The 18,502-nt window shown below is 35.7% G+C and overlaps 1 protein-coding gene across 8 annotated transcripts in view; it reads right to left on the bottom strand.

The window, feature by feature from the left end:
• The window catches only part of LOC124642276 (PDZ domain-containing protein 8), a 36,745-nt gene that overhangs the window by 16,375 nt on the left and 1,868 nt on the right, over positions 1–18,502 (bottom strand). For 6 of the 8 annotated variants that reach the window (XR_006985748.1, XR_006985749.1, XM_047180657.1 and 3 more), the window contains exons 2-3: positions 11,851–12,025; positions 3,849–4,031 (exon numbers count right to left, since the gene is read on the bottom strand). Coding sequence is in view for 6 of the 8 variants with exons in the window: in XM_047180657.1 (XP_047036613.1) it covers positions 3,849–4,031; positions 11,851–12,003 (336 nt within the window). In the remaining 2 variants the exon portion in view is untranslated. The remainder of the gene's footprint in view (positions 1–3,848; positions 4,032–11,850; positions 12,026–18,502) is intronic. The other 2 variants (XM_047180650.1, XM_047180642.1) reach the window with 1 other exon arrangement.

Here is an 18,502-nt window from a genome sequence, read left to right as displayed (position 1 = left end):
TTATCTGCCTAGTTTACCGTTCGTAAAATTATAGCTGAAAAGTGGAGCTACTATTTATCTGACCTCTACAAAGTTAACGAAGTTAATACCAGACGACTCGGTAAGACTGGCGATAAAGCTTGGTCTGGCTTATAGCTATAGCTAAGCTTTTTATTTTGATCTCGCCTAATCTACATGTAGGTCTAAACACGACAATAAAACAAGGATGGAAAGATGCATAGACCTCTTTCTTAGAACCTACAATTAATTAATGCCTTCATCTATTCGAGGAAAACATGAAGCATGAAATAAGGTACCATAACATTTTCGAATACATGTTTCAATTTCAAACATACCCTTATTAAGAGCCTTACATTGCTATCCTATTACAAATTATCTAATACATGCTACATACAACAGGTAAATGTAGCCCTCGGGCGTACAAACTCAAGTTAAAAGGCCTTACAAATAAAATAAAAAGAAAAAATAATCTTGTACGTGTTATCCCCTGAGATTACCTAAAACAAAAGTTCGGCTCTTCACGACTTTAGGGCGGAATCACTGGCGAAGATTGTAGGGGGTATAAAAGGGAAGAACTTTTTTGCCGGCGCGATATTTTGAAAGTGCTGCAGGGTACATTTGGCTCTCTGACCTTTTATGAAGCTTTGAAAGAAGTAATTAATTTACGGTTTGGACGTTTTTATTACCTTCTGTAATAGTCTACAGGGTCTTTGCATCAAGTTGAGTGCTGAACAATAGGGTTCCTTTACTACGGTACTAGGTATCTAAATAACTTCTAATATTAAATTGACAAACAATTTCGCATTTATAAATGCTAGAACGACGAATTATCCTTTGTTGTGTGACCCTTGTATCCGAAGAAAATAAGCGTGATATTTTCTTTGTTGGAACATTTCTAAGAAAACTTATTATATTTTCTAGGTTACGCCCTCTAGCAACAAGTTACAGTTTCTAAGAAAAATATCAAAGAGATTTATTTCTTCTCAAGATTCTCCTTGTGAACGAAGAAGGGAGGTCGTTGGCTATCGATAAATCCGTGTAGATTAATCTTGCGAGTTTCTGGCTTTATTTCTCAATCGACGACGGCTAAAGACGTTCCTTGATAAAGTACTGTTCGATAGCGAACCGAATCGATAATGCGTCACTTTAATAACTAATGGTTATAGTTCTAATTCCAAGACAATTTGATTAAAGACTGATGATATTGACCAACAACGTATTTATTTAAATCTATAGAAAGTTCTTGATGGTAGCACAGATTATACAATAGTTACTACGTAACAGATAAATCACTCCATACAAAAAAGTTCATACCTACTGTTATAAGCACCTACAAGTTCCCCAACTACCTACAAATTCCTAGCTGCGTTATAAAATGAACCTTAAAAGTTCGAGCGCTTGATTGTTATTCCAATGCGATAGCGCACAGTTCAGTGACCGCAACCGTGCCGTGGCCGCGCTTAGGGTTGCTTCTTACAATTTATTAATATTTAAGTAGGAAAACAAAGTTGCGCTTATTTTAAGATAGCCTTTTTTAAAACTGAGTTTTTAAATAAAAAGTAATATCAAGAATATTTTTCTTTAGTTAACTATTGTATTGCCTACTAAAATGGAGTATGGGTACATATTACTAAATATCACCTAATACGTAAGCATAGGTAAGTACTTAAGTAAAGCTTTCGTCAAAATCAAAGGCGGTTTCCAACTATTTTTCGAGCACAAGTGCCATACCCCATATGGTACAACTCCGTCGAGTGTTGATACATACTTACCTAAAATTGGTTTCTGCGTAGCGACACGCGTAATGTGCCGAGTCGTCATTAAGTTGGACCAGAACTATACCTACTTACACTTGAGATGTGTTTTGAGCTACAAAACTCACAATACAATTCATATAACTAAGTAGGTATCTAAAGTAAAATAAGTACCTAATGTTCTCTGTTGTTAAAATCATAAAGTAGATAAGTATTAATTTATTAAAAAAAAAATAGAATTACTAGATAAGTTCATAAATATAAAATGTTTCTAAATCTTACAATAGTCGCATATAAACCAACACAACTCAAAATAATCCATCAGTTTGTTAGGTAGCTTAAAAAACCTAACAAAAACCAACAGCATAACATGCCACGAAATAAAAATAATAATATTGGAGCGCGCGCGGCGCGTGTGACTGTTGAAAGCCCTGAGCCGCGTGGGGTTACCGGTAACCCAGCGAGCGGTAGGCATTTATCGCGCGCAAAGTACGTCGAGTGACAGAGGCCTGATGGTAGGTCTAATTCTTAATAAGGATTTTTATAATACCCTAGCTTCTGCCAGCGGTTTCACCCGCATCCAGTGGAAACCTCTGCACGAACCCGGATAAAAATTAGCCTATAGCTTTCCTCGGTCAATGGGCTATCTAACACTGAAAGAATTTTTCAAATCGGACCAGTAGTTCCTGAGATTAGCGCGTTCAAACAAACAAACACATCTTCAGCTTTATAATATTAGTATAGATATAGCATGAGAAAGAGCATGGCGAATATAAAAAAAATATATAAATAAAGCATCCACTAGGATCGTCACCTTTTTTGGACCTGATAGGTACCTGATACTTTCAGTCTTTTACCTGCACATGCTCGTTTAAACTGGGTAATATATCCGTATCATAAACTTCGAAAATACTTTCCACAAGAGTATAATTTATAGTTTGGAGTGGAGCGAAACGTTTTCACATCGACGGTCACGAATCGCTGGCGCCGATTGAACCGCAAATCTGCGCTCATTGGAGCGAACATTTTACTAGTGAACTATGATACCGTACACATATGAGTTTAGCTGATAAATGCTTGGTTTGCTTTAAAACTAGGATTGACTTTTTATTACTGATGCGAGGTTCAGTCAGCGGTTTCACCCGTGTCCTAAAGGAACTGGCTTGTAGCCTTCCTTGCTATATGGGTTATCTTTTGATCCAGTAATTCCTAAGATTGTGTTCAAATAAACAGACCCTTCAGCTTTGTAGGAATAAAGTTATATAGGAGATAGAGCTTAGCCTATTTAATAAACTCTCTATCAACAGCTCAGGATATCCTTCAAGATTTAGGAATGCTCTATGAAGTTACAACACGTTTATTGGGTTCCTCTTCCGTCAATATAAATGCATCGTTTTCACGCAGAAGTTATAGCAATAAAATTAAATTACTGCAATGCGCTTTTGCAGTACCGAGCTACTACTTATACCTTGGCATATTTTGTGTATCAGTATTCTTCAGTAGCCTGTTAATTTGCTATATAAAATGTATGGTTTAAATCGTACACAAATTAGTCAATCAGCCATCTCATTAATAAATCGTAGGCAGCACTCAGCGACATCAATAATTTGTACTGCGATTGCTACACCACATGCATAATACATTGACGGCCAATCACAAGGCCTATATTTACACCTTGATAAAACAGCGCAATGTAGCAAGCGCTAAATTGAAAGGAAATGGAAAATCGACAGGTAATACGAATATCCGTAGAATTGCAAATTGAAGTAGGTAGCTGTTTATTCTTGAGCTTATCTCATTTGCTGTTGTCATCTCGGTATTAAGACATAAATCAAATAAATTGGGTGTCTTCTTAAATTCAAGAGTCTATCAGTCCACCCAATCTTAAAAGTTGCATTTACACTCAATGTAGAGGACATTGAGTGTACCCTTATCCTAATTTTATTTGGGGTCGGCGAAGCTATAACATAAGAATTTTTCAACAAGCATGTTTTTCCTTTCCATACTCTTCTATCTGCCGTCATCTCACAGGTAACATTCTTTCTAAACATGTCGACCGCAATCTGAAAAATATCTCATTAACCGTTTATTTACCGTGAGTGACTCGAAGATCTTCCCCGACGATGTCTTGGCAAGCAACTCTGCAAGTTCCGAAGCCATGCGTCGGCGCAGCCACCGAGTATCAGCCGTGCTTTGTTGGAAGATGAACTGCAGCATCGTGTTCAGAGCGCCCTCTGGCGAATTGCCTAGGCCACGAGTTAGCTCGTTCAGTACCTCCTGTTGACAAAGTGGGAAGTTAGAATGAAGATTATGAAGAATGAGCGATAGTCACCATGTTGGACTGCCGAATCTGAGGTCCCGGATTCAATTCCCGGTAATATCGACATTTGTGTGATGACCATGCGTGTTCGCCGTGTATTATAACGTGTGTAAAAGTGTCGAAGAAGACTATCATTTCTATAACTAACCTACACCTAAAAGTAAAACCCTAGAAGTGAAGTGACTTTATGAAAACATGTTCAATATGAAAACAAAATGTAACAACATTAATGTTATGATTGTCTCTTGTGCTTGTGAAGAGCACTTTACATAATCAATTCGTTACGTCTTCATTCTATTTGCCGACATCGAAGGGCTTTTAACATCAAAGCTTCTATAAATATGAAGTTATATAAATAAACTTTACCGATATAAAAGCATTATACATCAAAAGCAAATTAGTTCGTATTTCACATTTGAGTAATTGTATATAGAAAAGCGTAAAAGCAATCGCACAAATATGTAGGTACAAATAGATATGCCTCCCGTGGTCCCTTCCCAATTCTCCCACATCTACATTTTAACATGACTATGACGGTACGGAGGAAACATTTCAGGAAGGCAGTTTTCATCATATGAATAAAGCCGAGTACCTACCATCCTGAATATTACCAACGCGGAAGTTTGTATGCATAATTGCTTGTTCCTCTTTCACACAAAAACTACTAGATGGACCGTGTTGCATGCACCTAGTTAATGACGTATCGTAAGCACCTGCAATATGTCTGTTATGGACCAAGTGATAAATTGAGCAGTATACATAATGCCCGGTCATTATGAAAAATGCCCAATATGAGAGCGCAATTTGATAATAATTATTCAAATAATCAAATTGACCGGGCACTATACATATTGCCCGTGACCTTTTGGGCAAAGTAATACAAGCAAAGTAATAACATATTTATATTCATTTTTTTCTTGTTATTGCCATTTAATTTAAAATAAACTAAATATTAAACCACTTAAATAATCAGCCTCATGATTTGGATTAATTATGAAAGACTTCTGCCTTAAAAATCCACTAGTTTTTGCATTTAAAAGTTAAGGAAAGTTATATTTAAAGGGTGCTTATTAAACAGGCTCCTTTTTAATATAATTATTCGCCCCGAATAATGTATGTTGCCTTCTAAATTACTATGTCAGCCACAATTAACGAGCATCTAAATAATACTATCTCAGCCACTCGTTATCTTCTAAGTAAACCGCTCTAAATACAACTCCGCATGATGGTTATTTTTTAGCATCTAAATTTGTAGCATGCGTTCTAACAGTAAACTTCTAAAATACTATTAAATGACATCATAAAATTTATTTATTTAGCTTCTAATTTTTTAACTCAGTACGTTTAAAATGTAAGCAAGCAACATGCAGCAAGCATGGCTTCTGTCACGGCTCCGGTGCTGCGGGGCTCCGGCGGTCCCATGCGAGCTTATCGTCGCAGATGGTTTTCACGCTCACCGCCGCAGCTTCGGCTTGCTGGCCGGCTCAGCCGGCCAGCCTCAGCCGCGTCGGCGAGCGTTAAAACTACCTGCGCCTCAGCTCGCAGGCCGCCTCGCCCCTCCACACTTACGCGGTTGTGAATTGCACTCTAGGGGTAGGACAGACAAGACTACGTGGAGTCGGTTTTGCAGCGATACGTTTTCGTCACATCATCCTCCGAGCCTTTTTCCCAAACTATGTTGGGGTCGGCTTCCAGTCTAACCGGATGTAACTGAGTACCAGTGCTTTACAAGGAGCGACTGCCCTATCTGACCTCCTCAACCCAGTTACCCGGGCAACCGTTACGTGGGATACGTTTTCGTCACTAACTTCAATTTTTTGCTTTATTATCAAATTGCCCAACTGTCATGTAGCAATATAATAATGCCCGTGCAATGTGATAAATAATGAAGTTAAGATAGTTATTAATCACTTGGCCCGATAAAGCTAGACATTATTCATAATGCTCGGGCATTATTAATAATGCCCGAATTAATCACATGGTCCATAACATGTCTATATGAAATACAAACTTTTGATTTCGATGAAACTTAGCAGTAATTTAACAGAAGTAGTTTTCTCGAGGCGTAACCATGGGCGGATGTTAGCATACATAGTTTTACATCCAGCGTAACGTGGTTTGATCAAGTGGTAATTAAATCGAGTACTGAGCTGTGTATTGAGCTTCTCCATTGTAAAACTTTTTACAGGCATTTCGATGCATGAATAATACGGTCATTACGACGGCTAATGGCCACTTTAAACGTACCCTATTACATGGACCTTACAACAGTGCAGACGAAATGTGGAAGGTCCTAACCTTTGGAGTAAAGAGCAATTTCCAAGATATTTAAGAGTGTTCGCCATGAAAATAATTTTGCAAATTAAAATATATCCTCAAACTACAATGGCTTGGCAAATGGCAACCTAGCCTGAAATCAACTAACGAAATCACTGAAACAAAAATCCACTCCATTCCTATGCACACAGTCCAATAAAAGCATAATTATACTACGCCATTTATGCAGTAAACCTAAATTCTAGAAGTAGATTATCAAACCGTTTCTTTCACAACGGAACATTATACGGTAGCAATCAATAGGTTCCCCGCATAGTAAATCAAGCATCGTTATTATGCAGGTGTGCCCAATATTGCTATAATCAATCAATTAGCTGGTACAATAACCAGGCGGGCTGATGACGGATAGTGTTACGTATTGTGTAAACAACGTTGTGGTTTACACCCGTTATATTAGGTGGTTTCAGGGAAATGTGTGATATTGGGTGTTTCTCGCGGTTTCACTCGTGGGGAAATTCTAAGCGGGCAAGGTGAATATATAAGCCTTTGTCATCAGAGATAGTGTATCTGTGTAGATAGTGTAGCTTTCTAACAGTGAACGATTTTTTTTAATCGGTTCAGTAGTTTCGGAGCCTAGTTTAAACAAACGAAAAAATATTTTCGCTTTATTGTATTAGGACCTATAGAAGTATAGCTTGGTTATTGAATAAATTACGCCATGAATATTTATTGAGCGGTGAGTCTAAAGTTCTCAAGAGGATACAAAGCTAATGTCCGGCGCTTCTTACAAACTCCTCTTAAAAAATCTAAAAAAAAATTCTGCTTAGAAACAAAGCTACTTCTACCCTTTTCAATCAAACCCAGAAGTAACTACTCTAAGAGGGTGGAACCTTGAAATAAATAAGCTTTTGCTATTTAAATTACGTATAAGTTGGCAACATATATTTGCGAGCAACCCTAGTAAGATTTCACGTCACAATTTCACTGACAAATGACGTCACAAGACGCCTACTAAGCTCAGCACAAAGGTAAGACAGCTGATATCTAATCTCTCATCATTAACATCTGCCATCTTCATTCTCTTTGATGAAGACAACTGAATATATAACGCTTATGAAGACCCACCCTTTGTACGAAAATGTATGGTCCTTTCATATGTAAATGTTGTCTAGCAATAGAGTATCTAACGTTATAATGCTAAGTCTAAAACTCAAAGTTATAACCGTCGCAAACATTAAGTAGAGAAGGACTGTTATAATATATACTTTATTTTCTTATATACTACCTCAAACATAATAACATATGTTATGTCTTCGGCAGATGACTAGCAAACAAAGACGTTGGTTTGCGTCAATCTTATGTTTCTACTCACTGAACCGTATCATCCTCGATTTCAATATGGAATCGAAGATAATCTAGAAGAGGCACTGAAGATTCGGTAAAGCTCGAAAGAGTATGGAATTTAGGAGTTATAACAACATTATAAGGTCTCTGTAATCTGGTTTACTTAATTGCAAACCGCGCGAATAAATCAACCTAAACGTTTATTACTATAAAATCAATTAACAGCAACCACCTAAAATACCAAACAAATATTTTCGCTATTTCAGTTTCAACAAACAAAAACATTTTTTCAATTGGACAAACAACAAATATTTTCACGCCGCAAATTCTGCAGTACAAAATAGTAAGCGTTGACGTCACATACCACATCGGCCGTCATTTATAGCGACTGGAGGTATTAATTATGCTACGTACAGTAATTGGGGGCAGCGTGCTTAATTAAAGGACCGTAACTGGGACACTGTTTTAATGACAAATACTAGTACAATATAAGGCCTAACAAAAAAACGTCGAGGACAGAATGACTAACGGAGATGTCATAATGCAAATTCTACTAAGAAAGTATCGCTCCAAAATGTTCGGGGGAAGAGGAACGTTACTAGCTCCGCCCTTAACACACAAAATCACCAATCCATCAAGAGCAATCTTTGAAAAACTTTAAGATTTGACAAGGAACTCCTCATTAGTTCTAATAATCGATCACGCCTACCGTACATTACATTGATATACAAGAAGGCGCCTGACCTACCTTCCTTATGGCTACTCCGCTATCTTTACTTTCTCCGTGCAAAAAAAGATTTTTAGAAAATAACAAAAGAATAAAGGCTTATGTTTAACTGATCACCAGATATAGTAACAAATAGCAGACAAAAATAGTAAATGATCACCAAAATGAAACTCGCATTTTAATGTAAAACTATAAAAAAAGTTTTAACACTTTTCTATCCTATTTAAGTGAAATTACTCCAAAATAAATCATGCGTAAGCCAAAAATAGTAAATGATCACCAAAATTAAACCACCATTTTAATGTAAGATTATAACCAAAGTTTTTAAATTCTGCTATCCTATTTAAGCAAAATGAGTCCAAATAAATCATTGTTATCCCAAAAGTAGTAAATGATCATCAAAATTATACTAGCGTTTTAATATAAAATGATAATCAAAGTTTTTACATCTTGCTATCCTGTTTAAGTAAACTGACTCCAAAAAAATAAGTTCGGCCTGATACAATTAATGTAATAAGATTATGGGGACCCTTTTCCTGCACTAGGGTGGAAAATTGTCTATTGCATGCCTCTAACTAAACAGTGCGATAAGAGTGTGTTTTCGAGGGAGTGTATTGAGAAACACATTCTTCTTCTTCTTTCTCCTGCCCTGATCCCAATTTTACTTGGGGTCGGTGCAATATGTCATTTTCTTCCATTTTCCCCTGTCACTCGTCATACTGACACTCACGCATGCATTGCAAGCAGGACACATAACTTAATATGGCATCATAATACTTTATTTGGTAATAAGCCTACATTTTATGGCAATCACAGTGACTTATTTAGGCAAAAATAATACATTAATTTGGTTGTCAAGAGTTGGTGATCATTTACTTTTGGTGGTCGAATACAATTTAAAGTGAAGTCGTGACTAAAATAGCTGGTACTATTACATTTTTAGACTTTATTTTTCTGGTGTTCAGTAGATATTTCTGGTTACAAAACTAAGGGTATCAAAGCATTTTATGGTGGTCATTATATTTGTTCCCAAGAATAAATAGCATTTGGAACATAAGCTAGGTAAATAGTGGGCTCGCAGCGTTTGTTTTGTAAATGGCTACAAATATTTACTGAGCAATAGATTGGCGAATGCGCATATTGTACGCGGTATGTTTACAAGTAATAACGATAAATAATTGGATTAGTCGTGCACAAATAAATCTGTCTTTACCATCGCATTTTGTTGCCATTTGGTCACTTATTAACGGAACTCATCTACAGTAGAAGAGGTAGTTCAATGATTTTGTCAACTTATTGAGAAAGGTCCAATACTATGCTTTTAAGATCTCATAATAGGACCACAATCTGCACGAGGGCTTGAAGAACATAAGTCAGATCTTCCCTATTATTGGTTCCTAAGACTTCGGTCAAAAAGTTTCCTGTTCTTCTCAACACATGAATACAAAAGCAAGTTCAGTAAGGACGTGATGGGCCGGGATGGGATTTAGGGAGCATGATTGGATTGACTGGGCACGTCCCGCTGTCGAAGGTCGGGACGGGGGATTTGAGATTTTAGAGGGCCTTATTTATTTCGCTGAAAATATTTATTTATCGATATAGATACAAAACTGCAGGGTTGAAAGCTGAGCTAGCCAAAACAAAGAAGGCTATTAGTGAATTGAAGTGAACAGAAAACTGTGAAAATACGGATATGAAACAACGGCAAGGAAAAACATTGGTTTATGTATCGAAAACATTTCTTGATCGCTCGCAAAAACAAATTTATCGTCTATGGAGGTCCCAGGTGTTACGTTCCTATAATACTTTATGGAATCTGCGAATTTGACAGCGTGTAGCTGCGTGAAACACCATACGTTACGTGAAGAAAAACCCTTTTCTTTATCTACGTTTTCACTCGTACTCTTTTACATAAACGCAGCAATTTACATTCCGCATACCACTCAAACACACATTACTATAAATTAACAGTTCTGCCGATTACATAAATTAAAATAACCAACTATTTTTTGTAATTACACTTCGTAGAATCGAGGAAGCTAATGAGCCTACTTCCGATTCTGACCTTGGCCGGCGCGATCAAGGCATGCGATAGGGGAATATTTTGTCATATTTTTTATTACTTACGTTTATTTATAAAAAACATTTTAGGTGTTGGAAAATGGAACGTTTTATGGGTCGATATAAAATTAATGGTGACATTTTTATGGAGCAAGTCCAGCGTCCGGTAATGGAAGGCAGTAGTTTTTCATAGCAATTTTTTAATTTCATTCGAGCTACAAAAGGGATCTATAGTCTATTTTTTGACTATACTGGCCTGTCATTCAATGTACCCTTTTAATAAATGTCGAATTTAATTTGACAAGTTTTTAGATTGTGACAAATTGGCCTTTTAAAATCGGGAATCTATTGGCTTGCTTAAGTGAAAACTGGTCACCGAAGAGTACTAGAGCATCATAGCCTCTAAGGTATGTTCAATGTCGTTAACAGGCCCCCTGAGACCGTTTATGACAGCGTAATGTATTAGACATTTAATATCGTAATATTTTATGCCCTATAAATGCGGTTCGGCCGTTAAGGAGACAGGAATATGCTCTATATACCTACTTAAGAATTGAATATTCTGTTAAAAGGACTTCTTAAAATAATACTTTGGTCTATAATATAACATTATACATAGATATTTTATTATGTAAAGCCAAAGAAAAACGGTATATTCCAATAGAAAAAGCGACGAAAGTATAATTTTCACGCCATCACTAACGCAGTCGGTGCCAATCATAACAATTTGTGAACGTTGCCTAACTCCGGCAGTTGTTTATTTTCACGCCCAAGTTACACTTACTTCAGCTCACTAAATTGCTGTATTCAAACCGAAATGTTTTTTTAGCTTCCAGAAATTTTTAACGAAGCTATCTTGTTACTAGAAATTGTAACAGCATTTTTTATAAAGTGAAATAATCATAATAAAGCGTGTTTTTATTTTGTCTTTTTTATTTTCAGTTTATGAAAATAGTTTGTTTTCACGCCTCGCAAGTTAAACAACGGTACAACACGAAAGATTGATGGGAAATGTAATTTTTCTAGATAGAGCTTCATGTGCGAAATAACACAAACATACTCATATTATGAGTTGTATCTTTCCACGCGAGTGCTAACCAAGATTAATTTTAGTGATACTTTATGAAGCGAGCTATGTCAAAGGACACGGAGTGTTACTGAGGAAAACTTATCTTTATCATTAATTAAAATGAGTAAGATTGCGTAATGACACTATATAAGAGTAAGTAAGTTTGCTTTTCTATGTTATACTAGCAGACGGGATGTGATTATGTTTATACTTAACGATTTTAAAACCCTTCCTGCTATTACAAGAGTTTTGTGATAAAAAATCTGAAACGCTCCACAAGTTAAAAAAGGATACTCACGGGTGGCAAAGTCACAGGCAGGCTGTAGTCTTCAGTAGTCTGTGTCTTCTTCTCGAAGGGGCGCACGAAGTAGATGAGGAGAGCCAGCGGCACAGACAGTGCCGACACGGCCCCAAACACCGCGGCAAACACCAACCACGTCCAGTCCGGCATTATGTTCTAGCGATATTTACTGCATACAAAACAAATAAAGGAATATAGTCTCAGTTTTCCACAAGGTGGATATTAGAAGAATTATTCCCGAAATGTGTTGACTACTAATAGGAGTTAAAACGCATAACAACATAAGTTTTCAGTTACATAATCAACAATAACAAATGACGAACAACCAACAATACAAAACAAACGTATTATACTGTGATACGTTCCAGAATTCTGATCTCAGATAAACTGTAGCTCACGCTTCCAGGTACAAATACATATTTATACGTATATATTTGGCGGTAATATCGCATCTAAAAGCGGTGTTTTGGCACAGATGTTTGCTCTCAGTTCCGAGGTTAAAAGCAGCAATATTGAATAATCTTTCAGCCGTAAACTTGGCCCGTAATACAAACACAATAAACGCCTAAACTTCGTCTTATTTTTCCTAAGCCGGTATACTAAACGAGATTTGAATAATATATTTGGTTATATCTCGGCAGGATTGGTCCGTAACGTTCGCGTCAAACCATATTCGCTCAGATGATTGGGTCGATAGGATTACGTTTGGATCGGAGGCTTTAACGTCGGTAGCACCTGACCTCTTTTGTGCGTTTAAAAGCTGTTCGGGACAGTTGCAGGATTGACAAAAATTCCGTATTTTCGCTACATTTACAAAACAATTTTCTCTGGAAATACTTGTAAATGTCCAAACTCCGAAACAAGGACCGGGAGTTATTTATTCAGGACCAGCAAACTTTTGTTCTAATGTGACGTGGACGTGAGCCGTAATAATTAACGAAGTGAAAATGTAAGCAGTTCTCACTTAGTAAACAAGAGGTCCTGAAGCTTCTAAAGGTTGTATTAAAATAAGGTTTCATTATACCGGTGAATGTTGTGTATGATATAAAAACAAACGCTCTATTTTATAAGGTTTGCTGCAACAATGATGACATAAATTAATTACAACAAACTACTAGTGTGTTCGGCAGAATGACTGTCGAAATTACTTATTGCATTAGCTTTATAGTAATAAAAACACCATATTTGGGGAAACAAGTACATAAAACCAAATAATATGCATTTTTAAACATGTATATTAAATGTCAAGCTAAGTTTGTCTTTTATATAAATATGCTATACATATGTACATATGCAAAATATAACTCAATTCATTTCATAAATTCATTAACATCTAAAAGGCACATAACATGGCTTTTAACAGAAAATTATGTACGCACACATCTAAGGCGCATCTTAATTTAATAAACCTCTTCCGTGCTTTTGTTCAATAAGTGACGATAAAAATGTCATGACTTAACAACATTTATAGCGTTCAAACTGAATCTTTACCGTAACGACAACCATAACAGGAATCGATGAATAAAAAATAACTCCAATGATATTAGGTCAAAGTATAACTAGTGGAACCATTAATCAAAATATTTCAGTAGTTCACTTATTGGTTTTAATATTTATTGTACTTTGAATATAGGTTATAATACAAAGTTTTGAAGTAACAACAAAATATTGAAGTCACGAATTGTGTTTGTTCGTGTAAAATATTTCATGTTCAAAAACAATCTCTTTATAATCTTATTTTAATCAGTAAGCGGCTTATGAATATTCTAGTAGGTACTCACGGTAACATTGTAATTGAATGTAAGTTACTATATTTTATGTATTACATAACTTAACTTTGTTTCGTCACAGTTAGTTTAGTATCCTTATTCATTGAAATTCAAAAAATAAATTACAAAAAAAAAAAAAAAAAACTTAAGGCTCATTCTTTGGACAAGTTTTTCTTCCCATGTTGCAATTCCCAATCAATAACAGAAAAAACAAACTTAGTGTTACTAAACCACTGTTAGGTATAAAAGTAGGTAGGTAAGCGGCATAAAGTACATCGAAGGTTTTGTTATAAAACGACGATTTAGACAACATTTATTGACGTCACAAAACGTTTACTTTCTATTAAATCGGTCAGCGTTGGAAGGACGAATAGAACATGAACAATATTATGTTCCAATGGCAGAAATCATAGATTTTTGAAAAGTTTGGTTTTCAGTCTCGTCTCTAAAGATCATAGGCCGGCTACATGCAAGACTTATTAAGATTATAAATGCAAAAAATGACTTTATTTGTATGTCTGTTTGTTTTCACGCCTGTGCGAATAGCGAGACAGGTGCGGGATGACTGTGCAGGACCAGTTCACTCAAGACACGGGCTAGTCAAAGTCGCCTGGGAAATCTATAAATCTAGTATAATATTTAATATACCTACCATTGCGATGTAAAGGAAAAACCTATTTATAATCCAGCCGTAATCAGTAAATATTCTAGAATAACTAAGGGTTTGTTCAGGCTTTTATTCAACATGATCAATCATTCTAAGCATTATTAATATGTGAATCAATCACTGTTGGTTCAGAAGGTTATATTCATTTTACGAAACTGATTTTCCGATTTTTTGTAATAGGTATTAGAACGGAACGTGCGTACCTACAATCCTTATTTTGGGTCATTTTTATTTAGAAATTATCGAACGTTCCCGAAAATAGCACGAAATATAATAGATGTTGCGTGAAACCTGTTGTATAATTTTCAGCTGAATGCCGATAAAAATAAAAATCAGCCTCTAATATTCCTCCTACAAGGAATTAGATTACATCTTTGCCTCAGGGGATTTTGCGTCATAATGTCTTCGAATTATTTGGTCCCATTTCAGGCGCGATTGCGTGATAATATCCATTACCATTTCTAGAGGCAGATAAGTAAAGCGTGAGTCTGTCTTGATACATCTACGAATTATCTAAATACTCTTTATCACTTCAACATTAACTTACTGGACGTGGACTTACTACAAAAAAGTTAAACAGACGGTTCGTCACGTGTTTAAGATTTGTATCAAGAATTTTTCTTAAGCTCGTGACTAACGCCTGTTTAACTTTTTTGTTGTAAGACCATAGATCCAAATGACATAGGCAAAATATTACTCTAACTGCTTCATCATGATCTAGCTTTAAGTTTAGAAGCGAACAATATCCTATCCGCCTACATAACACAGATGAACTTTGATCCTAAGCCTTTTCTATTAGAACATAACTCCCACGAGATACATCGAGAGTCGGAACCAAGCCATACACTCCGAACAAAATGTAGCAAGAGAAATAAAGGAAAATTTTGCAGAGAACGCCAGTAATTATTTCCAGCCAAGACTTAAGTTGTTCGAAATGAATTACAGACCTTTGTACACGAGTGTACTTATGTAGGTGGCGTGTGCAGTAGAGCTATGATTTCCTTCCCAGAAATTGCATTGTTAGCTGCATACGACTTAGGCGGTACAGTTGGCTACCGAAGTTTGGAGTAGTGTGTTTAACAGTAACATGGAAATTAAAGTAAAAGAAACACATTTTATGTGTTGAAAGAATGATTGTTTAAATTATTATCTAAGCATAATTCGGAGGAGTCTTCTGTGTTATAAATGCGATTGCTAAGCTCGAAATTGTGGATGAAATCCAAAGTGTAATTTAGACACTCCAATGGGAATTGCCGACAGCCCGAACTTTGAACTTTTGTAAGGCTAATAGAATAGGGTTCTATAAACGTGACATCAGTGCCAGTGACATAAAGACCCTAAAATCTGCCGTAACGTGGGTAAACCTTTTGTTTTTGTACACCTATTCAACAAAGAAAACAAATGGGAAATATCGTGTATTTCCCGAAGGGTAGGTGTTCTGTGTAAAGTCACAATTCAAAGGTTTTCATTTCATAAACTAAATCCTATTATATTTTCTTAAGAAACGTTAAAAGCACGGTTCCAAGGTCGATCGAGAAGAATAGGCAAGAAACTCCATAATCTTTCAAAATTGACAAGTTGACAATATCGGCTTAAATATTCAAGCCTTTTAGATATGACTCTATGATTAGTAGATATCATTTACCTATTTACTTTACCCAAAAACCCAGTTACCAACATTCACTGACTGTACCTAAATTTAAGGTGCGCTTCAGTGGTGTGAGTTATCCCAAGTTCCCATTCCATCCCGTGACCCGAGCACCGGATTCCGTCCCGCTTATTGCTTGGCACGAATGCACAATGCACTGCAACGGGATGTGCACCGAGTGGCTAATGTTTTGCTAGCACGAATTCAAGTACGTTATAAGAATAATTAGGTTTAGTATTGTTGCAAGGTTGTTGAAAAGGCACATTTGTATATTTGTAAAGATATTATTTACTTGATTAATTACAGCATAAGAAGTAACATCAGCGAACCCTTCGTATAACTATAATTATAAAATTATAAAACGTTTATGTCTTCGGAAGATACTACAATTACTTGAGACAGAAAAGGAAAAATCCAGCGAAATTGTTACAAGAGAACACGAAACATTAAGTACGAGCCTTTAATTAAGTTTCCGAGAAGTCATCATAATAATTACTTCTTTAAAAGAGTAATATAAATAATTGAAACGTTTCACCGAATGAAAAAGAATAAAACACGTTCTTTGTTTTATTTAAAGTGGTTCCATTGTTATAGAAGTTAGAGTGCCGCGTAGCCTACGGTGACGATTGTCTGTGACATAATTCCCGCGTAGCGCTACGTAGCTACGACAATGCTACTACGACAATTTTCCGCTACGATAACTTTGTACAACGGCAGCTGTCAATTTTCAACTACTGTAGCCTACATTTCAATTTCAAGGAGAACTAGACGAATTGATATGTCAATTCAATCAATGCTTTCAATATATATTTTTTTAATATCGTATTGAATCAATCATACGACATCATTGAATTAAACTTTTCAAATACTTTGAAATTAAAAAAGTTCGTAATAAAGTTCGTGTAAGCTTTCATGAATTTTCTAAGGAATTAGGCCTAAGGTAATAACATGGAAAAGTTTTCGGAAATAACAATAATTTTGTTTTTTTTTTAACCAAAAAAATATGTAGACCTTTTTTATTTTCACTTAACGGTCTTTCAAACTGTTGAATGCCTAATGAATTGAATTAAAATGGCCAAAGCAATACAAATCTATCAACTTACAATAAAATACTCTTTCTCAGGAATATAGTTCTAATTCCCACACCATAAAGACTATTTTCCCAAACTATGGCAATAGAGTTGTGACCGGGGAGCCTCTTTAATTTGATACGAACGCTTAATGACATTACTACTCATTATATTAATTAAATTCTGCTATTAAGTACATCACGTTTATGCATTGAATACAGAATTATAAATAGGTTTCAATAATACATTTATAAATTAAAGTGGATACTGCATAATATGGAATAGTAAACACTTATTTAAAATTCTGTTTGATCGAAAGCCGCAGAGTGCTCGGCGTTGGGTAAACCTGCATTTGGGGTTTTATAGTCGGACTATACCTCTATATTCATATACTGATGAGCAAAGACTTGTTATAGTGACGAAAAGCAAGAGTAGAGATCACTATAACCTTGAATTAACTAATATAAAGTCCGTAGCAACAACAAACAGGATTCAGTTTCAAATAAAAATTGAACAATCAACTTTTAGTCCTACAAAAAATGTTCCATTCTTCTTTAAGGTATCAATTATAATAAAAACAAAAAGTAATTGTTTCCAAGCCCATTATAAGTTTTTCTTTCTACGCAAAAACAATATTTTCTTACAAGAAAATTTTACGAAAATGTAGATCATAATAACTTTTAAAATAAACAAGCAATTCTGAATAATCTTGTGTTTCTGACACGACACTAATGAGCGCTTACACATAGCTATTGCGAAAGTTTAATGAGTTTCGACCTAAAATGTAAGTCAAAAGGTCGGATTTTCAGTGGTAGGTACGTTGGATGGTTTCGAACCGCAAATGGTATACAGGCGATTGTAAATGACACGTTCTAATTATGCAGGTGGTGATTGAATTCTATTATATCATGCATTTATGTTGCAGTAGTGGATTATTGTCGACATAAATATATGCTACATATTTAACTTTGTTGATCAATGAATTTAAGCTGTTGAACGTGGGATAGGATTTTATGTGGATATCTCAAGGTGATGCAATTATCATACAGAGATATAATGTGTAAGAAGAAAGCGATTGTCTTGCAATGCGTATGCTATCTTATGTGTCCTTAAGTGCAAGAGATAGAAAGAAAGAACAAAGGAGAATGCAATGAACGATAAGAAGAAAGCTTTATGATGGACGGTATTATTAAAATGTATTGCTGTTGTGTTTAAATGTGATTAGCATATGAGGTATGCCCCTTAGGCCAATGTCTATTAAAACCTGATTTTTGGGATACATTTCAAAGAAAAACTAACATGGATGAACCATTCAACAGGCGAAGAGTTCAAAATGGGCTAGATGCTGATTGGGGTCATGACACCACAATACTCATAAATAATGCTCGAAAAAATACGAAAATGGGATCTGTGGAGTCCCTGCGAGATATCAAAAATTCAGTAGCCGTGGGTTTCTTTATTTATTCAGCTATCTCAATTCTGTGATAGTCTTACA

This window comes from Helicoverpa zea, chromosome 2 (assembly GCF_022581195.2).
Source record: "Helicoverpa zea isolate HzStark_Cry1AcR chromosome 2, ilHelZeax1.1, whole genome shotgun sequence".
Lineage (NCBI taxonomy): Eukaryota > Metazoa > Arthropoda > Insecta > Lepidoptera > Noctuidae > Helicoverpa > Helicoverpa zea.
The sequence above is the reverse complement of the archived record's forward strand: the minus strand, read 5'-3'. Positions and strand labels throughout refer to the sequence as shown.